Source organism: Sinohyriopsis cumingii, chromosome 17 (assembly GCF_028554795.1).
Source record: "Sinohyriopsis cumingii isolate HCF-2022 chromosome 17, ASM2855479v2, whole genome shotgun sequence".
Lineage (NCBI taxonomy): Eukaryota > Metazoa > Mollusca > Bivalvia > Unionida > Unionidae > Sinohyriopsis > Sinohyriopsis cumingii.
In genome coordinates, this window is record NC_142977.1 from 39,960,573 (window position 1) to 39,988,469 (window position 27,897).

Genomic DNA, 27,897 nt, shown 5'->3' on the forward strand with positions numbered 1-27,897 from the left:
CTCTGCAAAGCAGACAACATAGTCCAAACCTTTAAATACAGATATAAAGTAGAAACATTGTTGTTTCTTTTTAAAAATTACAAGAAACAAAAAGAAAAACAAAAACATGTATCAGTATACAGTTAAAGTAAAACATTTAAGCATAAAAACCATATATGTCATGTGTACAAGTATTCATTTAAGTCCAATTTGTGTAGCCCCCATGTGAAGTGCAATGCTCTTCAATGAACCCATATGAAGAGCAGAGACTTGTCATATAAGGACCACGGAAAGTGAAATGCTCTCCAATGAACCCATATAAAGAGCAGTAACCGTAAGATGTGGACAGCTGTATTGGTCTGTGCACCCACGAGACCTGGGAGAACAACAATCGGAAAACAGAACCCGCGGGAAGTGATTAAAGTCTATACTCCTAAATTAGAATATAAAGTAAACATAAAACAACCTTACCATCCTATAGACAAATAAGCAGATTATGCCGAATTGTGCACCCCACACTGTGAAAAGAATATATTACATATCGGATCGCTCTCTATAATTCCGGTTAGCCCGCATGTCCCAACTTTGATAAAAGATTGTTAAGTGATAAGACCTGCTCTTCAATGAACCCATATGAAGAGCCTTGGCTTTGCGTTATGGTCCGTGAGCCCACGAGACATGGAAGGAGAACCGGAAAGAAGAACAGTATGTACTAAATCAGAGATTGGAAATTCGATCGCTCAGGCGTATATATTTCTTGAAGGCATCGGACCTCCACCGACCCAAGACTTGAATAAAACTGTCCGAGAGACCCTGCATAGCACCCTCTGTGGCTGCCCCTATCCTAAAACTATGTGTTTCAAACAATTGAGGGTTAAAACTGCATTGCACTAGCGCTGTGCGCAGAGATTTGCTGAATTCTTGCCTAGTTATGGGCAACCCCACAGAGGTAATGAAAAGTGGTCCCGCCTGACAACCCCGCAGTTGCAAATAATGGCGCAGCGCTTGAACAGGGCATTGGTCTTATAATTTTTGGGGCACGATCCTTAAGCGAAAAATTTTACCATTGGAGTGTTTGTAATTTGCAAAGTGAACCACTAAACCGCTGTCATTGATAAGAACCTGAGAGAACTGAAGCAAGTTGGGATTGCTGCAACCCGTCTGTCTAACAGTAATTTCCCCCACCCGCAGAAAAGCATGAAATGCAAGAAGAAACATAGATTTAAATAAAGCCGCACGAAAAGCATTGTGGGTAAATGTCGGCAGGACTAGCACGAGTTTGTTTAGCATACATTTATCAATTGGTAGTCTGGCATCTGTTTGTGGTAAATGTTTATGAATCGCTTGTAGTAGTTTTTGAATACGAAAGGAATTGGTTGGGTCAGGAATATTTCTTAGTTTGTGCACATAGCCAATAGCCGATACATATGTAGATATGGTTGATGGTGCGTAGTGTTTTTCAAAAAGGTACGAGATAAAAAGTGCCAGATTGGTACTTGAAACGGGAAAATCACTGTGGATATTGAAAGCTGTTAAAAATTCTTAAAATATTTCCCTGGAACCAGGATAGCGTCTCTACAGCTTTGCAGTTAAGTTGAAAAGGACGCTGATTACCATTCATCATTGCAGGCCCTGACCCCTGATTGGCCAATGAACCCATGTGACCAACAGGGGGCAATTCGATTGGCCCTTCCCTGCCCAGCTCTTTGTTCCAACATAATAAGGTAAAATCTAGACCCAACCTCATCACACCACCCATAAATGTACTTACGCAGGCGTAAGTAGTTATATTTACAACGGTGACGTCATCAAATCTTTTGTTCCAATTTTCGACTGAAATCGGTTGACCCACGGATGTCGACGATCAACATTGGATTAATTCGTACACATGTGAATAATGGCAGGGTTTCTCAGTTCGAAGGAAAAATTCCATGGCTCATAATGGGGCTTTGAAGGACCTGATTTCTCGTTTGGCGGGATAAAGGTTAAAATACACAACTTACGTAACGGAAAATACTTTTCAAGATTGAATGACGGACTTTAAATAATAAACAAAATCTTTCAAGTCCTCCACTCTCAGATGGAATACCATTCCTGAACTGTTCAAACGGAAAGCGCTTTCTTACAAGTTAAGAAGTACATTACGATACAAAATAATAGCGTCCCTTCTTAGTATCCTTACGGTGATCCCAAATGCTCAATTATTCAATCCAGGATAAGAAACCAATGTAGCAACAGAAAGATAAGTATGAATATCACCTAATGGATAATCCCTTATGCAACTGTGGGGTAGAAGCAGAAAATGCATTTTATTTTATTTTCATTTGCACTCGGTGCACAGTTGAAACGCAAAACTAATACTTAGTTTTAACGATATGTTGGTTCCCAGCTCTACACTCTTATAAATGGCTGACCTAAACTCGAAACTGAAGAGAATTTGAATATATTTAAGATATTTTTTCTTTTCTATAAAAGTACATTACGGACACAATATGTTTTAACTAACGCTTTTTCCTTTGATTCTAAACATACTGATATCTTCCTTTCTTTTCAGTTATCCTTTCATTATCGGCACATCTAATTTGCTGTTTTCCATTTTCCCCATTTTGTTTGCTCTTCTGCTGCTTTTCTTTTTCTTTTTAAATTAATTTGTACCACTATATTTGTATAGAAAAGAGTTTATTTAATGTTGTGTGAACTTGTAGCTGGACCCCTTTTGCATAATTTAGGAAACAAAAATAACCATGTGTAACATTGCAAAACACCGGGTACTTTCTGCTTGCTTTGGAAGCTTCCATATGGAGCAACAATGTTGAAATGGATGTAGTTCAACTCCAAGGGGCAGTCGGCTCAATACGCGTTATTGCATCTTCTCTGGCCAAGATTGCGATATGATAAGCAATTTACACATGGGTGGATCGATTAGATGTTTCACTGCTTCCGGTATGTAAATTTCACTGCATGCTGCGATAAGCCACCGCGACCAATACAAATCAAGACAAGAGGAGCACGTAACTGGAATGGACTTATAAATATGCAATTTTCCACTGCCGACCCGTGTTTGCGCAAATACATCATTTCTATTTTAGTACAACTGTAATGGATTCTCTCTGGTACGTATTCATACTTTCAATGTTAAACTTACAAATATCCTTACCGCTCCGGTGGCCTAGTGGTTAGAGCGTCCGCATCGGATGCGGGAGGTCGTGGGTTCGATCCCTGGTCGAGTCATATGAAAGACTTACAAAAATGGTACTAACAGCTGCCTCGCTTGGCGCTCAGCGTTAAGAGGTTAGTGTTAGGAGTAGTCGGCCTTGTGTCAGGATAATGTGATTGGGTGGGACATCATGCTACATGTCTGCAGCATGATACCCCAGTGCAAGACATCACTATAAACTGTCACACTGCAGACATCGTAGTGATATGACTTAAAAATTATTAAAGCTACGATAAAAATCCTACACACAAACACACACACACACACACACACACACATACACACAGAGTATCCTTCTGAGGTTAATTACATCAAGCATTTTCGGCCGATGAAAAACGCAACGTTCTTACACGCTATTAGTTAGTCCGATAAATCAACCCCCGAAATCTGAGTTGACACCGATAGACGATATGTGGGTATAATGTCACCTGTTCATTAAAATATGCACATTTTTCGGCATGCAAATCTTTCCGGAACACGCTTGCGTTCACTTTAGACACTTACCGGTATTTGGTAACAGCCATATCTAGTGCAAAATTAAAAATGCCCACTAGATTTGCTTCGGAAATATAATGTACATGTCAGCCGACGGTAGCTTGACAGCCGCGAGAAATACCGGTAAGTGTATAAAGTTTGCACCAGTATGTGCAGACAAGACTGACAGCTGATTTTTGCATGTTTTAATGAATAGACAATATCAGCCCCCAAACCGCCGGTCAATATCATAACGGGTGAGGGGATGATTTATCGGCCTAGCTGTTGGTTAGTTCGAATTACTTACTAAGGGAGGCAACTCATGAAATCCAATAGCTGTCGTAGGGACAAAGTATCGAAGTATCTTATCGATCCGCCAAGGTGTACCTAGCTTAACATACAGGAAACTTGGCTAGCGAAGATATTTGATATCTTGCATAGGACGCTAATGTCCCTCTGATAATGCGAGAATAAAACAATTTCAACAAAAAATAATGAAAGTTGGAATGTGGAAATATATGCCATTATGTCAGAAACAAAAGAAATTTGTGGGTCAGATTATTTTCTGGAACAAACTGAACCAGCCGGAACAAACGGAAATACCGGAACAAAAAACAGATAATACCGGAACCAAGATTAAAATACAAATTCCACCTACTTGTATAACTTGTTATAATTTTATTTCCTTTTATTTTCAATTAATTTTATTCTGACGTTAATTATTTTACTTCCTTCGTTCTTCTTCCATCGATACTTTGACGTAAGAGGGGACGATTATTTTTCTAGGGGAATAAATCTTATGCACTTCAGATGCATTACTACTAAAATTATATTACAAACGTTGTAAGCAGGATATCTGCGAGACTCAAGTTTCGGCAAGCTGCGGCTAATGATAGGACCATACGACCTGGTATGTTATGATTGTTTGCAGTAGTGCTGATAAGCTGTTACTATAGTTTAACCACATTATTCATTTTCTTGTGTATGAATAAAAAAAAATACACGTTTTTTTTCTAAATAATAAAATTCGTTTTTTATTGCTCAGCATGTCAAAATTTAAGAAAGGAGAAATAACACAAATAATATGTAAGAACTATACATACAAAAGAGATAGTGATGAAAATATAAAGGATTAAACATTAAAACTACTTTGCTATTATTATTCTTTATATTATTATTATTATTATTATTATTATTATTATTTAATATTACTTATAAATTGTGCAAATAATGCGATATACGATATCTGTTAACACTTCCAAATTATCATGTATAAAAAATATCAGACCGTATCACTTACATTAAAAGAATAATTTGCGAATTGATACATACCACTCGCAGAGAAGCGAGTTCTTTCAATGCGATTAAGATGTTCATGTTCTATGCAAACATATTTAAATACCTGTATTTATAGGTCTTCCTCCATCGTCTGTGTCAGTGCACCTGTATGTGTCAGTGCACCTGTCTGTGTCAGCGTCAGTATATATTTAACGTTTTGCCGTTCGTGCTCATTCGTTCACTATCTTATTTCTTTGACCAGGATTCCTTTCACTGCTCTTAAGTGCTACAACGGAATTTGTCCCATTGGATGAAATCACTATTTTTTGATCATTTTGGATGAATTTCGAATCTCTGCATAATGTTTTTTAAGTTCATCATTTGCTTTCACTGCCCACACGGATTTAGATGTCAGGCAGTGTCTGTGACTGTCTGCTGGTCTATATTGTCCAGTACGTCTATTGTTTCATTCCTGTCACATATTTTAAGTCCAGTCAAGGTCTATATTTCCAGTCTCCTCTTTGTTTCATCATATCGTTGCCAGATTAATAGTCATTGTTCGACCATGATTCTTTTTCAATACGTCCCGCATAAGAGGTTTAATTTCCCTTAGATTTAATTTGATCTTTGAGAATTTGATCAAAACAGTTTCGAAATTTATCATAAACGTGTTCAATTTTGACTGCTATTTCATCCGTGATAATGTCAAAACAGATGCTCAGATGCTGTCGTCGACAATTACAATTCGGCTGTCTCCATACAGCTTATTCAGAATCCTGTCTCTTGTCTTGTTAACTGTATCATCTACTAGTTCCTGTTTTGCATTTTGTCATAAATGACGAGTGCACAAAATTTGAGTGGCGTTTGAAAATGCGATTTTTATGGTCTTCGCCATTACTTTTTTGTCATCGCTTCCGATCATTAAGTCAGTTGTGTCAACATCGGTCATTTTAACTTTAAGATGAACACAAATCTGAATAAGAATCAGAGCCACTATTGTCATGAATAAAATCGTGCCAGTAAATAATGGAACTTCGCCTGTAACAGTCTATACCCACTCTGACAATTTAGCCCTTATGTGAATGTTGTTTGTTGTTTACTTTTAATTTTGACCTCACACACGCAATTATACACATTATGCGAGTGATCCAGTCGTGGTGGGTAGAGTCTCGCCCAGACGGAAACGCCACAAAGAGGGCCAACAGACAACGCTCACATAGGGGTAAATAGTCATAGGGGATAGAGACGAGGACGGGTGGATAAGTCACAAAGATTGCCAGTGGGGTAAAACCCACAGTTTCATACTACTCCTGGTCATGATCAACTGCTTATAACAAGTCACAGCCATGTGCATGTCGCCCTAGACTGAATGTTCTGTCTGCACCAAGGAACGTCTGTCCTATACATGACAGTTTTTCTAAAGTCCGTCAATCGTTCATCAGTGTACAAAATAATATACGGCGATTTGCCTGAACTCCGATCATATATAGAGATGGTTCCTACTTACTAGGTTTTCAGTTTCTGTTACATTATCCGCAATATTTCTTATGTTACCAGTGAGATGTTTGTTTTCCTTTCGTCTCTGTATTTTTTTCTCTAATTTGCTTTGATACTTCTCTGAGCACTTAACGCAGAGCACTTTTGGGGAGTTTTTGAAAAACAATGCTAGTTTTATTTGTTGTAAGGAGTTCAGACATTTACGAATATAAGAGTGCGTATGTATTCTTCACAGTTGTGATTACAGTTTCCAATGGGGGGGGGGCTAGACCTGGAAATGTATCGCTATGTTCGTGTAATGACGGATTTCCATCAGAGGTTAGCCGTGTAACTCGTTTCAGAGAAGCGTAGTTCCTTTGAGGTATATTACATATTGTCAGGAAATAGTTGCTCGGGATGAGGGGCATGTTCTTTTTTAATAATTGTTCTGTACATCCTATTTTCTGAGAAATATTTTCTTCAGTCCTCCATTTGATAAAATCAGGTAATGGGTAGTAGGTGCGGTCCTTATTTGTACCTATCCCTAGATCCACAGTCATCTGGAGAATTGCTTGTGTGTTTATTTGATTTTTTGGGGTTGCAAAGGTTTCGTTTTTCTTAAAAGCCAAAAAGTAAACATAGGTACAGATCTTAGTGGAGTACAGGAACGTGTAAGTTTAACAGCTAAATCCGTGTCCATGGATGTTCCGTTAGAATATCCAATTGCAGGTTTATTTTCAACATTAGTCCATATGCCAGAATCAAATGAAATTTTTTGGAATTGGTGTCCATACTCTCAACAGCATCGCTGTCATGATTAAGAATTACATCTCGAAATGTGGAAGATAAATCATCATTAACTTTGTACGTCCTGTAATGTGGAAAATAAATCATCTTTAACTTTGTACGTACTGTATGAGGAAGATAAATCATCAATAATTTTGTACGTCCTCTATGTGGAAGATAAATCATCTATAACTTTGTACGTCCTGTAATGTGGAAAATAAATCATCTTTAACTTTGTACGTACTGTATGAGGAAGATAAATCATCAATAACTTTGTACGTACTGTATGAGGAAGATGAATCATCAATAACTTTGTACGTACTGTATGAGAAAGATAAATCATCAATAACTTTGTTCGTACTGTATGAGGAAGATAAATCACCTCTGTTTTTATTCCATTGTATCACTGTGGATCTCAATTGACGAAAAATTGACTTTGTAATTTACTGTTTACTCCCCAAAAAAGGAATCATTATCTGTGCCAGATGGTAAGATGATACGCATTGTAAAGTGTCGAATTTTGAATAAGTAGTGAACCTTAAAATTGAATGTATTTAGCATTAAAATTGTATCACATTTAAGCCAGAAAAGTCTTTGTGAAGGATCACTTCGACCTTTCACCCCCCCCCCCCAACATGCCAGTGTTAAACTTGAAAGGCTAGCATCTACGATTCGTTGAGATTTGATCACGGCATTGCAACGCAGTCCTGAGAAAGTAAACGTCTGAGCTACCAACCATAACCGCTTAATAGGAACCAATGTCAAATTATTACTTTCAAAGGGAAATTGATATGCAACGTAGTTCAGTGATTCTAGGCTGTCAAAAATCTGACGAAAGAAATGATTATCTTGGGATAATTTAGGAACCGCTGCGTACGATTGGTTAGGGTAAATTAGGGCGTACACTTTGGAAGCAATGTGAATTTAAAGTGATCACCTTGGTTGAAATTTTTAGTCCGAAATTCCTGAGAGAGGAGAAATTTGGCGGCCGAGTAAGCATGAAAAGAATAGTGCTTTCCTTATTAGACAATAAAAGGGGACCAGGTGGCAGTCTTGTAAATAAAACAGGGTTTCGTGCTAGGACGCACAATTTCAGAAAGAGAACAGTATTAATGTACGCGCTTTTAATTTTTCACGTAATTTTCTATTTTTGGTTGTTTGTTTTGTGCAAATGTGTTTGATATGACTAGGATCCATATTATGTATCGTTTATTCAATTTCATGGAAATCTGTTCATGCAATTTATCTCTTTAATTTTACAGTTACTAGTTCATTGACAGAATTGACATTTGCGTGCTATCAAAATTGGTATATGTGTTGGATTTCATAGGGTTATATGAAATAATTTCCTTTGCCTGTTAGGACGATACTGATTATCTTGAGTTAACGATAATCGCATATTTATATCTGATTTTGAAATGTTGAAATAATCGTGTAAGTTATGGATTGCTGTGAATTTTATACAATAGTAATCGAGCTTGCGACAGCGTAGGTAAAGAGATACGGTAATGTTAGATACACTGCTCACGTGTTAATATATGGTCGGTCACTGCGAAGCGAGAGTGATAATATATCGAATTAGTTTAAAATTTATGCATTGTTCGGATAGTAGTTATGCTTCTGAGTAACGTAAGTGAGGGAATTTTAAATACGTATAGGAAGTGATACGAATAGAGATTTAGGAGTAATTTTGTCCTTTAAGGAAACAGCTTTCTGGGAGAGAAACGACAGTCCGAAGACGGAAGTCGGAAGTCTGGAAATAGATGATTTGTTCAGAATAGAGGACTAGGAGGTCCAGGATCAGATGAAGTGTTCAGAATAGGAAGACTATTGATAAGGGAAGACGTGATACACCGGTCACGAGAGGACGGTGATGCAATCAGTCGTGGACATTGCGCTCTTTTCACCACTCGTTATTATGATGAAATAAATCCAAATTAGACACAGCTATTAAATTCTGTTGACATACCTTAGACTGAATTGGAGTTGCCGCTTTTAATTTTTATTCATTAAATTTTGTTATTTTTCTTGTCTAAGGGGGCTCGTATTGCATTATTTCTTCCCAATAGTCTTGTTCAGTTCTCTGTTGATATTCCATCTGTCCACTCTCATCGGGCTATACAATCGTGGGAGGTCATCCCCTAGATAACGCCAGCCAAATCCAATTAACCACAACCCTTACTAATAGGGCGACGTTACACACATACACTTTTTTCTTCTTTGTTGGGGGCTTGGTATGAAGTGTCTGCATTTGCGAGTGAAAATCAACCGAATTCACATTACATGCATAACAGAGAGAGAGAGAGAGAGAGAGAGAGAGAGAGAGAGAGAGAGAGAAAGAGAGAGAGAGAGAGATCCTTAAAGTCGTTTAGGACGAGACCTTGGGTTAGGTATACTGAGAACGAGAGCGTGCACTGACTAAACGAAGTTCGTAACTATGAAATTTTATTATAATCATAACGTAATGAAATTATATTTTGGATAAAATTGCCTACTTTGAGATTAATTATAAGTAACAAATATGCCACAAAATAATAAAATAGTTAGTATTTTCGAGTAATTATCTGTTCTTCTTCCTGTAATTTCGGTTTCTTCAGGAATTTTCAGTTTGTTCCGGGTTGTTCCGGTAAATAGTTGGATCGGAAATTTGTTGATCGATTTTGTACCTATTAATGTGTCAAACTGAGTCGATGCGGTAAAGTGTCAAGGGAATTATTACCATCCACCCGTACATAGGAAAATTTTATTCCGGAGGCTGCACTTGAGTTAAAATAAATAAATAAAACAAATATAAATATACATATTAATAAATAAAATAAAAACAAGCAGTGAAGAAATAACAACGTACCACTCTGATGAATGAGGATCTCTGAGAAACATTATAAATAGCCATGTCTGCAAGCCATCTGAAATAATAATAATAATAATAATAATAATAATAATAATAATAATAATAATAATGATAATAATAATAATAAATGAATAAATAAATAAATAAATAAATAAAGAAATAAATAAGAACAACATCAGCTACAGAATACCAATACCACTTCTCTTTCCTTACCACAAGTCTAAGATTTTAAACAGAGACAGAAAGAAGAATTGGAGAAATTTTTACAGCAGCAGAAGAAGCAGAACGAGCTCTTCTCCTTCAAAAACAACAGCGAGAAGAAGAGGCAAGAAGAAGGAAACGACAGGAAGAAGAAGAAGCAGCGAATAAGCAAGGTCTAGGAGAGAAGGAGGACAGTGAAAATCAAACGGTGACGGTACTCTTAAACATTTTGACAGAGTTAAGGAGTCTGAAACAAATGTATCAGACTTCTTTATTACGACCCAAAAGAAAAAGACCTTCCTGAGCCGAACATCCCAACTCTGTTACTTCGCCTGAGATACCCACCCTAGTGAGTTCTACCAAATCATCGACAGGAGCAAGTCCAGAAGTAGGACTTGGCCGTGGCAAAGGCTTAAGACAGTTATAGCTAATTACGTCTCGTTATTGAGTTTTTATATATATATAATAAATAAACAAACATCCAACGTCCTTTTCATGGCCACCCACCTCTTTTGAAAAGAGATAGTATTCATTTTGCCAAAACCAATTAAAACTCAAAATCCCTTTTTTTTGCCCCATGATGTACATGTATGAATGCGTGAATGTAGGCTTTTATTCTAAAAAATCAAAACCAAGAGACACGTTTTACTTTCTTAAGACAGTTATAGCTAATTACGTCTCGTTATTGAGTTTTTATATATATATAATAAATAAACAAACATCCAACGTCCTTTTCATGGCCACCCACCTCTTTTGAAAAGAGATAGTATTCATTTTGCCAAAACCAATTAAAACTCAAAATCCCTTTTTTTTGCCCCATGATGTACATGTATGAATGCGTGAATGTAGGCTTTTATTCTAAAAAATCAAAACCAAGAGACACGTTTTACTTTCTGGTCTATTCTGGTAAAAATTTTACAATGCAATATCACAACACAACACTTAAAAAAGTTCATAGACTTCTTCTGTGTCTTTGTTTACTCTCTCCTTTTTTTGAATTCCATCACTTTCACAGGTTTTTCCTCATCGTCTTCCTCAGTTTGGTGTCGTCTTCATTTCTTCTCCTTTTTTTACTTTCTGGACGTGTCGGAGTTCTTCCTTTTTAGATGGTACGTCTTTATCTTCCAGTCTGGAACCCCTCGCTTCCTTTTGCTCTTGTTGTTTCTTAGGACAGTCTGAAGACCAATGTCCTTTCTCTTGACAGTGATAATAGGTATCTTGACTTTTGTCTCTTCTGACACCTGTTTTGCTTTTTTGATGGTATGGACAATCTGTAGCCCAATGCCCTTTCTTCTGACAAATATAGCAAGTATCTTGACTTTTATCGCGAAAGGAGGGGGAGTAGTTAGTCGGCTTGTCTGAAGAAAACTTTCGTATGGCACCTCTCAAAGCTCTGATCAGAAGTTCGATCTGTGTTGGTTCTTTCATCGTTCTGCTCAGCTTGAGAGTGAAAGGAATAATGGGAGGGAAGACACTAGTATGACATTGATATTGGGACCCATAGCATTGAAAATGTAGTCAAATGACTTTTTGCAGTCAAGATGAAACAATCGCATCATTTCCTGGAGAAAGGAGCAGAAGGTAAGAGGCAGAAACGTAATTATCGCCTCGCACTGTACCTGAAGTCTTAGCTCAAATTCATGCCAGCGATTTTAAAGATGACATGAGTGAGCCATAATCCAGACCCGGAGGGTCTACACCCAACCAAAGTCGAAGAGTGCTTGCCAACTCCTGAGAATGTGTCCTACTTGTGGACAAGGTATACGTACCAAAAGTGCCAAGTTACACGTTTGTTGAGGAAAGAAACGATGTCACATTTGTCGCCAAATCGAGGACGTGGAACACGAATGCTACATTCAAAAATATCATTCCAAACAAGAGGAGGAAGATGACCAGAAGAAAGGCCAGTTTCATCTTTTTCGATTTCGAATGCATGCAAGCGACCGGCATTCACAGTCCTAATTTCTGTGTGGATCATCGAGCATAGTGCATCCAAGATCCTATCTTTAGTAGTTGCCCTTACTGCAGCAAAATTCATGGAGGACGTGAAAAAAATCTTTTAAGGACCTAGCACGTTGGCCGATTTTGCCCAATGGCTCTTAGACCCCATCGACGAGATGTCCAGCCAAGAGGATATCGAACGTTACGGAGATTGTCATCGCAATGCAACGGTGATGGCTCACAGTTTCTCGGGATACGATGGACAATTTCTTCTCAGATACTATACAGAACAAAGTACCGAACGTACGAAAGTGACTTTGAATGGAGCCAAAATCGTTTCCATGCAAGTGGGACAAGTACAGTCTAAAGATTCGATGAGTTACTTTGCCATGCCATTGAGACGAATGCCTAAAACTTTTCGAATGACAAAAATGGCCAAAGGCTATTTTCCATACTTTTTCAATACCGAAGCCAATCAACATGTCGTTCTGCCCCATTAGCCTGACGCTCACTACTACGACACCGACAACATGCGTGCCAAACAACAAGAAGCTTTCTGTGCTTGGTACCAGATTCACGCCTCGGACCCCTTCGGCTTTCAGGAAGAAATGCTAAAGTATTGTCGTTCTGACGCAAACATTTTACGGCGTTGCTGTGGAAAATTTCGAGAACTGTTCATGGATCACGGATGGATTGACCCTTTGAAAGAAGCCTGTACCATTGCCAAGGCGTGTTCCTTAATGTGCCGCCGACCAATCATGCCTGAAAACACCCTTGCTGTCATAAGCCCTCAAACGACGAACATTGTCAAACGTTGAAACTCGGTCAATGCCCTACGCTGGCTACATTTATTGTGCGACATGGAAGACAAATGGATTCCACGCGCTCGAAACGGAGGAGATGAAAAGGCCATCTGAACGAATTTGATGAATGGCTGGGACTTAGAAAACGCCAAGATCGTATACGAGTTTAATGGATGCTTATTTCACGGATGTCTCATCCGCTACTCTCAACGTAGCACTAAAAATAAGTTTTTACAACGTACCATGGAAAACTTGTACGAGGCCACTTGTCAGCGTCGCTTGAAGTTAGAACAGCAAGGATACCAAGTGGTGGAAATGTGGGAACACGAGTCCGATCACCGTTTTAAAACCGATCTCGAGTTTAAACGCATCGTGGAAAGTTACAAGCTGGTGGACCTACTGAACCCGAGGGACAGTTTGTACGGAGGACGGACAAATATCACCTGTTTGCTGTACCATGCCGATGAATAAGTAGAAGAAATAAAAAATTTGGACGTGTGTTCGCTGTATCCATACGTGTGCAAATATTGTCGCTTTCTCGCAGGGCACCCGCAGCTGATGACGGAACACATAGACCTGGACAACATTCGACAATACGAAGCATTGATCAAGTGCAAAGTCTTGCCCCCCCCCCCCACGGACTTGTACCATCCCGTTTTACCTCACCATTGCCAAGGAAAACTGATGTTTCCCTTGAGTCGTACTTGTGCCGAAACGTGTAACCATGACCAGCCTTGTCAACACACCCAGGAAGAACGCGCCTTGACAGAACGTGGGTCAGCGTGGAATTGTTCAAAGCTCTGGACCTGGGATACCAACTGTTAGAAGTGTACGAACTTTACCACTTTCCGAAGACAGAGAAATACCACAAGAGACTCAGAAAGGCATTTTCGCAGGCTACGTGGATATCTCTTAGAAACTGAAACAAGAAGTCAGCGGATATCCTTCCTGGTGCCACACTCCCGAAGACCATAAGAAATTTAAAGAGAAATACTAGGAGCAGGAAGGCATCACTTTAGACCACGTGGAGAGAAACGATGGAAGGCGATCGTTTGCCAAAGTGATGTTAAATTGCTTGTGGGGTAAAATGGCACAACGACTGTGTTTCCCCAAGACGGAGTATTTGACAGAACCTTCCCGCTACGTCCAGATGATTTACGACAAAAACAAATACTTGAAATACGTGGTGTGAGGACTTGATCTTAGTCAATTACGAAGAAGTACTGGACTTTGTAGAAGAGGACGAATTTGGAAATGTCATCATTGCGGCTTATGTGACAGCCCGTGCCCGCTTAAAATTGTACGAAGCTTTAGAACTGTTAGGAGATCGCGTCCTGTACTTTGACACGGACAGTTGCATCTACTTCGACACAGCAAGAATTGAGTGAGAGACCCACTGAGAACTCCAAGTTCAAAAACGTCGATTGGAAACATTTCAAAAATGGCCCACAGATAAGGAAGGATTACCTACTTCTAATGTTTTAGCTAGAGCAGGATTTGTCTACTTGAGACCTGAGACTGGATTGGGATACGAAGTACATAGTTTCATTTGTGGTCTGAAGTTGAGAATGGATCGATGTATCTCTAAAGATTCAGCTACTCTGGAACATACTCGATTGTCTCTGCACTGTCCTTACCTTTCTATGGCCTTTCCATCCAACACACTATGGTACAGGTATGACGGTACCTAAAGAAGGTATTACCTTTGTCCGGGAACCAAAAACGGAAGCCTTCCAAAACTAGGCATAAATAAGGAACGATGTACAAACTCGAGACTTCATTACGACTAGTATAAAAAGGGAAAACGTCCAAGACCGTTAGTTCGTTGTAACTACAAAGACCAAGTGAGAAAGATGAATACTTTTAAACAAACATCATTCAAGCTCGGGAATTGTAAAAAAAAGTACCACCCCCCCCCCAGTGTGACTAGTAGTTGATGGATAAGACCCATGCATTACAACGGAATTGTTCGGAAGGAAACTGTAAGTGAGCATGCGGTTATCGTTGTAATTGCGTATCGGACTTTGGAGTGGAGTGCGAAGCTGTACCTTGTGATGACAGAGATGCCATACGCTGTAACCTTAGTGATTCAGTTCCACATCATGGGAACTTCGTTATGATTACTTCAGCAGGACATCATGGGATCTTTGCTATGACTACAACTACCACTACTACGATACCTACCATAGAAATTGATGATTTGCGTGTCAAGCCCGACGGGTGCGAAAGCGATGCCACTCGTTATCGTGGACTCTTTACTAGTTTTCATGGTGGATGTCAACCTCCACGTGAGACCATGCATCTACCACCCTACGGATGTCGTCCAACCCTGAGCAAAATCCTGTGAATTTCACGGTACCTTGATTGAAATGAACCCGTGAAAGACGAATATTTGTTCCCAATGCGTTTGCCAGAATACTGCGACTTTGAAAGTCGTTTTCAAACGTTCCAAGGAAAGTGGCCTAAATATCTGAGAGGACCTAACCCCGATGAATTAGCTAGAGCCGGATTTATCTACTTGGGCGAAGGGGATAAAAGTCAAATGCTTCAGTTGCGGTGTGACACTTCACGAGTGGGAGCAGAAAGATTCGGCTTACCTGGAACATGCTCGATGGTCTCCGAATTGTCACTACCTACCTTTAGTGGGACGACCTCAGTAATCTCTGGATGGATACTTTACAAAAGAACTTTCGTGGTTTGCCTGTGCAAATGAGAGAACGAATTTACAGAGACTTGGTCAAGATACAAGTGAAACGCAAGAAACATTTGCATCCTAACGATCATCAACGTTTAAGTTTTACATGATATCTGAATGCCATAAGAGACTTGATTCATTTAAAAGTGTTCAAATTGTCGGACCTACTACCTAATGGATATCGATTTACGTATTTCAAGATTCAAATAAATTTTGAAATTCCGGACGGCAAAGAGCTGAAACCGAATTACAAAGACTGTTTAAATTTACCATGGTACTTGTGGGATCAACCAGCAGACATCATACCTTTGCCAGAAGTCTTTTGTGAACGTATGTTAGATGTATCAACAAATACTGTTTCTGTAAGGATAGACTATAGGGTGAAAGTGCCTCAGAAGAAACTATGCCCTTCTGTTTGTCAAATTCATCTTGTAAATAAAAGGAAACTTTAATAAAACTAAGGACATCAAGAAGTACTAAGGACATCAAGAACTGACCCTTAACCTGGGAATAAACAATGGCTGAGACTGTCATGGATACTTTACAAGAGAACATTCGTGGTTTGCCTGTGGAATTGAGAGAACACATTTACCGAGAGCTGGTCGCAATACAAGTCCAATGCAGAGAACAACTGTATCCGTTACGTCACCGATGTTCAAACCACTGGTACCTAAATGCTATGAGAGGACTGATTCGGACGAAAGTGTTCCAGTGGTCAGACATTGTTAATGTGGACGTGGGCGAGAAAGATTGGCTTGTTGTTACTGATTCTTTTTGCTACACGATCGACATACTGCAATGAAATCCAGAAGATGAGTTAGAGGATTACCAAAAATCTTTTACACAGTTTAAACTTAGTTCAAGAGGAAACTTTTGAACGAAGTGTGATGTGCAAGTTAATGACTAAACCATTTAGATTCGCCACTGAAGTACGATCATCTCTGTGCAGAAAGTACACTTATTGCCTCCAACAAAAAGAGGAATAAAAACGGGCTACGATGCCACGATTTTTATCAGTGGTGATACAGCAGATTCCGTGGAAGGAAATCAATGAGAGTATTCAAACGGTGGAGGATTACCAACACTTATTACATGAACTGTGTCCACTGAATTGGGGTCGTCGTGTGGTGTGTGTCTTAGTGACTTCCTTTCTGGGATAACGTTTAATAGCCGATTCCTTGTGGGCTCTGTACAATCTGTACTGTACCAAAAACATGAAAGTGTTTCCTTTAAATGAGCACGAGAAACCCGTTCTGCAAACACCTTGCGCTTTCATCTACAAACTTTTCGAACTCTGTTTGGAAACATCCCACATCATGGAAACAAGCCGTTGTTATTGCCCTACCCAAACCTGGAAAAGATCCCAGAAATATCAGTTCATACCGACCAATCTCCCTGACCAACACCATATGTAAAATCATGGAGACCATGATAAACAACCGACTCAAACATCATCTAGAGCAACACCATTGTATATCTGAGAACCAAAGCGGATTCAGATCAGCTTGTCCGATTAGAGGCTAGCATTAAGCATGCCTTCAACGCAACCAGGAAAAAGGATAGACTTCTCATTGCGATCTTTTTAGACCTTGAAAAAGTCTTTGACCTGATTTGGACCAAAGCCCTGATCTCCAAACTAAACCAGTACGGTGTAACAGGTCGCATGCATCGCTGGAACATCTTTCGAACAGGGAGACAAATTAAAACTAGAGTAGGGGACGCACACTCTGAAACATATACATTGGACAATGCAACACCACAGGGAAGTGTGATTACCCGCCCTATTCAACATCATGATTAACGAAATCAGCAAATGTATTGATACCAATCAGATAGACCTATCACAGGTCGTGGATGATAGTGGAATTTGGAAAGCGGGCAACCCAAACAGCCAGAACACCATTAACCAACTGCAACAGAACCTAAATGCGATCGGCACATGGGCAGACAACTGGGGATTTAAAATATCAAATACAAAAACAGTAGGAATGCTTTTCTCCCCACCCAACAAACGCAATAAAGTATACCCCAAACTATACCTACAAAATACCCCAATAACCTTCGTCAAAGACACCTACTTTTTTGGGGATGCTGTTAGATGAACATCTCACATAGAAACCACATCTAACCAGTCTCATTAAAATGCAGCCAAGACCGGGATATGCTAAAAAAAAAAAACATAAGGGGAACAACATGGGGAGCGGATTAACAAACCATGTAATGCTCTACAGGTCACTAATCAGGGCCAAACTTGACTACGGCTGCCAAGTATATGCGTCGGCAAATACCACTCTACTCCACAAATTAGACAACATCCAAGATAAAGCGCTAAGGCTTTGCACGGGCACTCTGCCCAACATCTCAGTAGAAGAACTACATATACTAACAGTGGATCTTCCCCTACACCTAATGCGGGAAGAACAAATTCTCAGGTATGCCACCAGGAATTCAATCCACAAGGAAAACAACCCGACGAAAACAATAATTAATAAATGCAAGACATCATTTAGGACAAAACTTGTCTCGAATCCCCCCGAAGCTGAAATGGTTCACACACTGTGTACAGAACTAGGACAAACTGGGATACAAGCAGAACAATTCCAACTAACTGATCCCATCCCATAGAAAAACAGCACCCCAAACATCAACCTATCCGCCCATAAGCTTGGATCCAAGCTTCATAACCCAATAGGAATCCTAGCGGAAGTTCAAAAGTTCATCGCCAAAACATATCCAACATATATCAAAATATATACGGATGGATTCAAATTCAAAAAGCTAAACAGAACGGGAGCGGCCGTGGTCATCCCGGACAATATTGAATTGCCGGATAGGCTCCCAGATGAGTGCTCAATCTACACGGCTGAATTCTGTGCAATAAAAGAGGCACTCAAATGGATATAAACCCAAGCTACACAACAATTTGTTATCATCACCGACTCCCTAAGTGTATTAAAATCCTTCGAATCTGGCACATCCAAAACCCGGGGAAATCTAATGGAAGAGTCACTACAAACCATCAGGGAAATAGAAACCAAACAACATAAACTCGGTTTCCTTTGGGTACAGTCACATATCAACTTACCAGGGAATGATAAAGCAGATCTAAACGCAAAATCCAGCCTCATGTATAACACAGTAGTGCCCATACAGTATAGTGTGCAGGAAATATATTGTCAAATAACTCATAAAATCAGCAACAAATGACAACAACTATGGGATAATACCACCAAGGGCAGACAGCTGTATCAATGGCAGAAAAAATGTCACTAGGAACATTCCGACATTAAACTTAATAGAATAAAAACCGGAAAAACCCTGCTTAAGGTAAGTTTTGGGAAACATCTCAGTAATGGACTAAATAACAATACGAACTGTCCTCACTGCACTGCAATAGAAACTTCGGAACATGTCTTCGACAAATGGCCCAGATACTACGACCACAGAATGGTATTTCAGACACACCAAAAAAGGATTGGATCCCCCTTTAAATATCCCCACTTCCTAGAGACCAAGCTAAACAACAACATAGAAACGACATACAAAAACATAATATTATACTTAAAACAAATCGATAAATACAACAAACTTTGGCGACAACATATGAATACATATATATAAGAGGGTGAAAACCGTGCTCGAACGCGGGAGTTAAAGCAGCAAATTAAAAACAAGATGCTGCTAGCTAAAGAGCAAACCGAGCACGGTTGGGCCGGTTATAACCTAGGTCCTAACCAAAGAGAACGGGTGCCTTTGATAAGTCCATCAGGACCTGATTATTCAGCAAAGGGGCCAGTACTCTCAAATAAATAATAAATCAATCAAGAATAAAAAAAAAATAAAAAAATAATCATACATAACTTAATACAAACAAACATATACGTAAAAGAAGAAACAAAAAGAAGGGATTTTAAAAAATTAATCTCTTCTCTTTCCCGCTTTCTCTTCCCCCAGCCTGATGCATGTGTCTAACAAACTAACCATAACAACATTTGCACTAACCAAGGTCTGAATACAACAACAGAACATTACAATTTATTCGACCCCATAAATCAAAAGGTGGCCAACCCCGACATCAGGCCTCATGGGAATTAGTCACAACCACTAGTACATACTACCCTTTAAAATTAAGAATTATAAGGTGACCCAAGCCCAGTCATGAGGCCCCTCCGCACAAGGCGGATCCAAAAGAAACACACACAAAAATAATAATTTATCAACACATTACATATGTAATGGTCACTCAGCAATTACGTCAGACCAATTGCTCACAAAAAGGGGGGCACAATGTTCTATTTGAAAATAACAATTATTGTGGTAACAAGCAGCAAAGAAGAAGAGCATAACATCAACGAATAAAGGTCGTCAATCATCAAGCCTGAAGCGATCAGTAAGTCAAGTCAGCAACAGTCAGCCTAACCCCGGATGAAGTAACAACCCAGAAGGCAACAAGAGGGGAAAGAAAACAACGATAACACCGAGATCCACAATTGCTTTAAAACATGGGGTTCTTCCTTTGGCTACTGAAGACCTCTTTCGGATAACACTGTCTTATGTGGCCCTAATCAGGCATGATCCTTTCCAAACCACCTTCAAAATTAACAACTTCAGCTCAAAATGCAAGACACAAAAATAATCGGGCGACTAACATCCAGCTGATTGGCACTATTTTATTTAGGGGTTTTTGTGTTGTTTTTTTTTCTTCTCAAAACTTGAGTACACTCTGTACACAAAATTCCAACTATTATAATTTATGGTAAACAATATTACAAAACTCAATTGATTAGGTTAATTACACAAGTGGCTTAAACAACATTGGAACATATCATTATTGTCCAATCATACAACTGGACTAAATTTGGTTACAATAGGCCTTGGCGTTTCTAGTGGCGTTTCTGGCTTTCCCGTGATGTCGGGCGTTTCCTGACGACGTCTTTCCTCCCTTGCCTCATCCAGACATCATAATTAAGAAGTGTGTTGTTGTTGTTGTTGTGGGGTTTAACGCCATTTTTCAGCACACGATAGGCTATACATGGCGGCCAGTATTAATGGTGGAGGAAGAACCCAGGAAAACCCCGGAAAGAACCACCGACCCACGAGAAGCTGCTGGCAAGCTTTCTCACATACCCACATTGGCTGAATCTTAGACTCGAACCGCCGCAGACAGAGGTGAGATGGCAGTGATCCGTAACGAAGAGCGCTTTAGACCACTCGGCCACTCGGGGCCCCAGTTAAGAAGTGTGACAATCACACATAAACGCGGGATTGTAGCGGCTTCATTTCAACAACCCCGATCAATAAAATATCCTTGTCATCAGGAACTAACAAGTCGCAAAAGCACTTTGTTTGCGCAAGCGACTATAATTAATTATATTCATTCATTCATGCTCTTGTTCCAGTCGCTGCCGCCGCCGCTTCTGCCACTACGACTACAAGGTCTTCAGGTAGTACTGTTGTTACAGACTGAATTTCACTTATATTTCCTTTATGATTTCTGCTTATTATTTATTAATAATATTAATATTTCCCTGTGTATTACATCCCAAAATCTAGCACGAATACTATCGGGGTATTGTATTTGGAAAATTCGAAACAACATACACTAAATACAGGTAAGTATTCATCGGGGGTGTTATATTGGAGAATGATACTACCATGAAAGGAAAGAAAGTAAAACAAAAAAGAACGATATAACTTAATTTGTACAATTGGTAGCCTCCATATTCGGGCAGCGATGACGTTAGATGCACCTCCCTAATGTTGATGTCAGTGATATTACCAGTCGACTTGCAACGTATCTATGAAAGGGACAAGCCTCTAATGGTTTTTGGGCGCGATATGTCTGAAACTGTATCTTCAATCTTTTCATCATGTGTTTTGATAGCATACTCCTTGGTTTCCATGTAACCTTCTGAGCCGTTATCGGTGGCCACTTTTGTTGCAGGTTTTGTAGCTGTGAAGGGAGCCTTTCGAAAGTGAGTTGCGTCATTGTAGGCAAAGAATGATAGCTTCCCCAGACACATTCGAAAATTTGGGAGGTTATCCATGATCGTTCTCAGTATTTGTATCTTGTTCGTAAATAGTTCCAGCCTCAGTATCCAATACGAAAATAGTTTGTATAACACGTAACTAAGAATGAATTATCCTCATTTACTATAAATCAATACTTTAAAATGAAATGTGCATATCATATCCTTGTATAAAATTTCTCATCGCATTTTATCCAAGTATGGCCTATTAATATTATCATTTGTGATCAGAAATTTTAGCGCCAAAATATTTTTAGCAAGAGAGATTTTTTTGTTGTACAATGTAGATGCAAAAATACATTTAAGAGATAAAAGTCATTTCAAAGTATTTTCAAGCTCCAGAATCCGATCTGAATGACAATGAATTGTGTGTAGGAAAATTTCCCCGCATTATATATAAATAAAAATGTACATGGATTTCCATTTTACGGAAGCAATATTCACCTGTAGAGGTATGTGAAAATGAAATTTATTCTTTCTTGCCATCCATTTTATCTGACAAATTTGTAGAATATATTGATTGTTTCGGAATTTAATCTTTAGGTACTTGTCCAATGGGTCTCTGGAATAGGTAGGTCTTTAAAGATCTTGTCAGACTGGGAGGAGTCGTACCAACGCCATTTGTCACGAGCTGTGTAATCGGAATCTTGCATATACGCCTAGATGTCATGATATAAATATCATAATATCATCATATATGTTGATGGACACACACAAATATATATATATATATATATATATATATATATATATATATATATATATATATATATATATATATATATAGAGAGAGAGAGAGAGAGAGAGAGAGAGAGAGAGAGAGAGAGAGAGATTGCATACTCTGCCAGCATCCCGTCGATTCATTTCCAGATTTCAATATCACAAGGACATAGGAGTCTCAAAGTCGAGAGCTGGCACTGACCTCTCTCTACTCCTGAAGGGACCTGCCAAAGAGTAACTGGATTCTTCATAGACCTGATGATAACATCCTACGGTCCTCCCTGGTATCCCATGACCTTGCATCAGATCACCTCTGCACTATAGGCCATCTTGATGCGCATCAGTCCCTAACCCTCCACCTTTATCTGCTACTAAGAGAAACCTCCGTATGATAAATAGAACCAAACTAATACACGACATCCAAGCAAACCTAACAACTTGCTTACCTCCTACAGCAGAACAACTCGATAACTGTCTGCGTTCATTGCTCGACAAACATGCCTCAGCTACCAAGTGCAGAGTATCAATTCAAAAGTGTTCTCCATGGTATAGCAGTGTTAGGGACCAACTTCGCAATGCTAAAACAGACCGCCGTAAAGCCGAGAGGCTTTGGCTTTTCACCAGGCTCACTATTCATAAGCAAATCTATAAAGCCGCTAAGAAGAATGTCACAAATATAGTCCATGCAGCGAAATCAGCCCACTACACTACTAAGATCATGGAAAGTTCCAGCTGCAATGAGCTCTTCCAGATTACTAACAAGTTAATGTCAAGGAACAAATCTACACCACTTCCATCTACCTTCTCTCCAGTCGACCTTCCGGACATTTTTGCAAATTTCTTCTGTGACAAAGTACAAACCATCAGAGATAAGCTTGACACCACAAGTTCAATTGACTCGTCGCCGCCATACAGTTGGGATACAGAATTTGAGCGGCAACCATTAGCAGCATTTGAACCTGTCTCTATGGATTTCGTACGTACAATCCTGATGAAGAGTGCACCAAAGTCATGTGAATTGATCCAATTCCAACATCACTGTTGCTTGAGGGCTTAGATCCAGTATTGCCTTCACTAGCTGATGTTATTAATGTCTCTCTCATCAGGGGAATACACATCATTTTTAAAAACTGCCATTGTAAAGCCTCTACTGAAGAAACCAACACTAGACCATAACGATTTAAAGAAGTACTGCCCAGTTTCTAATCTCCCATTTATATCAAAATCTTAGAAACGTTTGTTCTATCCCAGCTTGTATCTCATCTGGATTCAAACAGTCTTTTTAGCATTGTACAATCTGCATATCGCCCTTGCCACAGTAATGAAACTACTCTTCTAAAAGTAGTTAATGACATTCTCTCTGCGTTGAATAACGGAAATATTACAGTCCTCACCCTTCTTGATTTGTCTGCAGCATTTGACACACTAGATCATGATATATTACTTCACCGTCTCCAGCATGTATTTGGCATTCATGATACAGCCTTACTGTGGTTCAAGTCCTACTTGGTGAACAGGACACAAATTGTATCTGCAAATGGAACACTCCAGCCCAGTTGATCTATGTTGTGGTGTTCCACAGGAGTCTGTTCTTGGACCTGTTTTCTTCATTCTATACACTCAGTCGCTCTCAAATGTCATAGATCATCATCCAGTGTCTCACCAATTGTACGCTGATGACGCCCAAATATACAAACCTAGCCACCCAACTGAAGTTGATGCTCCCATCCAAGGTGTAGAGAGGTGCATTTCTGACGTGAAATCATGGATACATGTAACAAGCTGCAGATGAATGATGATAAAACTGAGGCCATTCTGATCACAACACAAAGCCTTTCTCATTCACATCCTTTACCTAAAACAATAAATATCAGCAACACCACCATTAAATTCACACAATCAGTACGAAACCTAGGTGTTACTCTGGACAGTACTCTCACATTGCACCAACATGTCATGAACATATGCAAGGCTGCATATCTTGAGCTCAGACGCATCAGTTCAATTCGCAAATATCTTTCAGTTGATGCCACTAAAACACTTGTGTGTTCATTAGTACTTTCAAGACTGGACTATTGTAACTCAATTATGTCTGGTTCATCTCAATATCTGCTCCAGAAACTTCAAAAAGTTCAAAACACAGCTGCTCGGATCATACTTAGAGTACCCCGATCAGAGTACACCTCCCCGCTGCTCTGTACCCTACACTAGCTATCCATTCGATCCAGAATCAAACACAAAATTTGTTCTCTGTGCTACGTTTCACTGTCGGACTCTAGTCCAACATACCTATCCGACCTCACCCATGTGTACACACCAGCAAGATACTTACGCTCCTCTTCTGACAATCGCATACTCATTATCCCCACTATGAAAACAAAGTCATATGGACAGCGTTCTTTTGCATACCAGGGCCCAGCAACGTGGAATAAATTGCCCACTGAACTTAGACACAAAGAAACAGTGATCCCATTCAAGAGTACTCTCAAAACTCACTTATTTCGACTGCAAGAACAAACTTAAAGACCTAATAATGTTTCCTACCTTAAATATTCTCAGCAAGTTTTTTCTATGTTTTCTAATTTCATGGTGTTTGTTTTTGTAATCATATCATTATATGTATTTTATCTTATAGGTGTTGTCTAGTGTTGTAAAGCGCGCTTAGAGTTTCTAAAGATTAGGCGCTATGCAAAGTCCTCATTATTATTATTATTATTATTGCGGATGACCGAATGCTTGACTGGAAATTCCCACATATGATGTTATCGCAAGCAGCTGATCGCGTTCCCGTCTCAAGAACAAAAATCGACATGCCTTTATTGACTGGAACCATAGAAGCATTGTGTAAAGGCAATCCGATATACGATATGGTAATTGGAAATATCGAGGGCCCCAGGCTCTCAGATGTGTCCGATTGTCATTTTACCATTATTCAAACGGTCGAAACTATGTCGCATGCGAGATCTGGGAAACAGCCACTGCAAAAACTGACAGTTTCGGAAGCCATGACTGATGTTTTGGTAGTCATACAATGTAAGACAGCACATGATTTTGTTTTAGTGCTATATGTCTTACTACCCAATTAATGGCATTGTACAACGTGTTCCGATGTCGGATGACATCGGAATGAGTAGTCAAAGATTCAGGAATATCTCACACATTTAGCAGTCTATATCGACACTCTTTCACTAATTTATGTGTAATTAATATACTTACTGTGCTGTCTTTATCCTGGTGGAATGAAAATATGACACTAGCAAATGGACACATTTTCATGTTCCGTTGACATACATTTCAATTTTGTTGCAATGCAACGTTAGTCGAGGTATGCCAAAGTATGTTTAAGTAGGTTCATGTGAGGAATATGTTTCTTGAACGAAACGAAACTTTGCTTACAGTTCCAATATGCAATATATATTTTTATTCCTTTCGTTAAAGAATAACATTTCAACTTAACCCGATTTCGGCATTCGCGCTTCTCGTCGTTTTCCAGCCAACAAAACTTGAAAACATGTCCATTTCTTTTGCGAGAATTTTAATTTATTAGAGAAAAAACATCTAAGTAAAGCTGACAAAAACATTATAACTTTACTCTGTAGAAAAGTGTCGTTGTTGGTTGCCAGTTGTGTGATATATTCCTGAAAATTTGACTTTCGTTACACTGTTAGTCGAAATCAAAACACGCTACACAGCGCCGTTAGTTACGCTGGAAGACCCATCATCCCCCAGGGAAAAAATATCGGGTGATGTGTCTTACGTTATAGGACTAATGTTTCGGGTGATGAATTTATGTGGGAATAAGGGCGTGACATGTCCTCGAGCGTGACACCTGCAACAACTGTGTCCGTACGGAAAAAGAAAACATTGTAAAGCTTGGATAGTTCGAAATTCTTAAGCACAAAGGGATTAATATACATGTAATTTTGCACGTCTGCTGGTAGAGACTCTTACAATTGGTGGTCCCTCAGAAATTTAGGTTCCATGCACTCAACACATCAATCCAGTATGGCAAGCAGATTTAAGCATGGAAAAGAACCGATAGGTTGAATCCGTGTGTGTGTGTTTAAGGATCTAACATGTTTTACCTCTATCCTTCATTCTTTTACACGGCTAGCGTGGGTATATGGGAAAGCCTGCCAGTAGCTTCTCATGGGTCGGTGGTTCTTCCCTGGGTTTTCCAGGGCTCTTCCTCCACCATTAATACTGGCCGCCATGTATAGCCTATCTTGTACTGAAAAATGGCGTTAAACCCTAGAACAACAACAACAACAACAACATTCTTTTACAAAATTTTATCTTAATTAATTTCTACCATTTATGTTTAGTACTTAGTGTTTATGGGTTTTGTTAGAAGGCTTTATCTTCCTATATGTTTTGTGCACAATTCTTTATACATATATTTTAATGACTTGTAATCTGTAGCGTAATGACAGTATTTCATTATGTACGCATAAACCGCACTCCTTATACTAATATCACGAATACGAACTGGCCCTTTTCAATCGACGCTTGACTGTAGTCATCACTTGTTGTTATCGTCCATTTGCATTTACTAAGGTGTTGCAGATATTATTTATGAAATACTGTAAGAATAATAAAAATTGTTCCAAGATGTTTCGAAATCACTGACTCTTCTTGGTTGAGTCAATGTGGGTACAACTTAAAGGATGGGAAATGTAACTGGGGTAATTTGTTTTCATGCCTGGTGGTGCATTCAGCGCCCGGTCGGTTGATGTTGTTTTTTTTAAACCTGCTAATGCTATGACTCCAAGCTTGCCTCGAGTTGGTAATGGCACAACAGGGTCGTATGTGTATTGTTTTAGATTTTTAACGTAGCTTTAACAATTTTTCAGTCATATCGCTACGATGTCTGCAATGTGACAGTTTATAGTGATGTCTAGCACTGGGGCATCACGCCGCAGACATGTAGCATGATGTCCCACCCAGTCACATTATCCTGACACCAGGCCGTCCAGTCCTAACACTAACCTCTTAATGCTGAGCACCAAGCGAGGCAACTGTTAGTACCAATTTTGTAAGTCTTTGGTATGACTCGGCCGGGGATCGAACCCACGACCTCCCGCATCCGAGGCGGACGCTCTAACTACTAGGCCACCGGACGTCAAGGTGTTACCCAATGAGTTCCAGGTCATGTTGATGAATTCAACGTGAAATACTGGTTGCCCTTCTGAGTGTGATTATTGTTGCAAATTCATTTCGCATAAAGACCCCGCTGACATACTTGATTGACTTTGTAATCTTGAGTAAGTCAAGATTGGTCAATGAACGCACTGTGGTCAATAACGGCCAGGTCACTTTTGAGTCGTACCGGGCAGTCGGAGATCTTTGTTTAGGGCATTCTACGAGTCATTCCTTTTTTCATTCGTTCACGAGACGCAATACAGCCACAAACAGCCCTTTTCGACACCATCACGGATGCAGTTAAA

The 27,897-nt window shown here is 39.4% G+C and overlaps 1 protein-coding gene across 1 annotated transcript; it reads right to left on the reverse strand.

Annotated features, from left to right (window-relative positions):
* Positions 1-696: 696 nt before the first annotated feature.
* Positions 697-21,748, reverse strand: LOC149778471 (uncharacterized). The gene is made up of 3 exons (XM_089938343.1): positions 21,517-21,748; positions 1,010-1,508; positions 697-904 (listed from the first exon to the last, which is right to left on the reverse strand). Exons 1-3 carry the CDS (start codon positions 21,746-21,748, stop codon positions 697-699), a joined length of 939 nt encoding a protein of 312 aa, XP_089794469.1.
* Between the last annotated feature and the right edge of the window lie 6,149 nt (positions 21,749-27,897).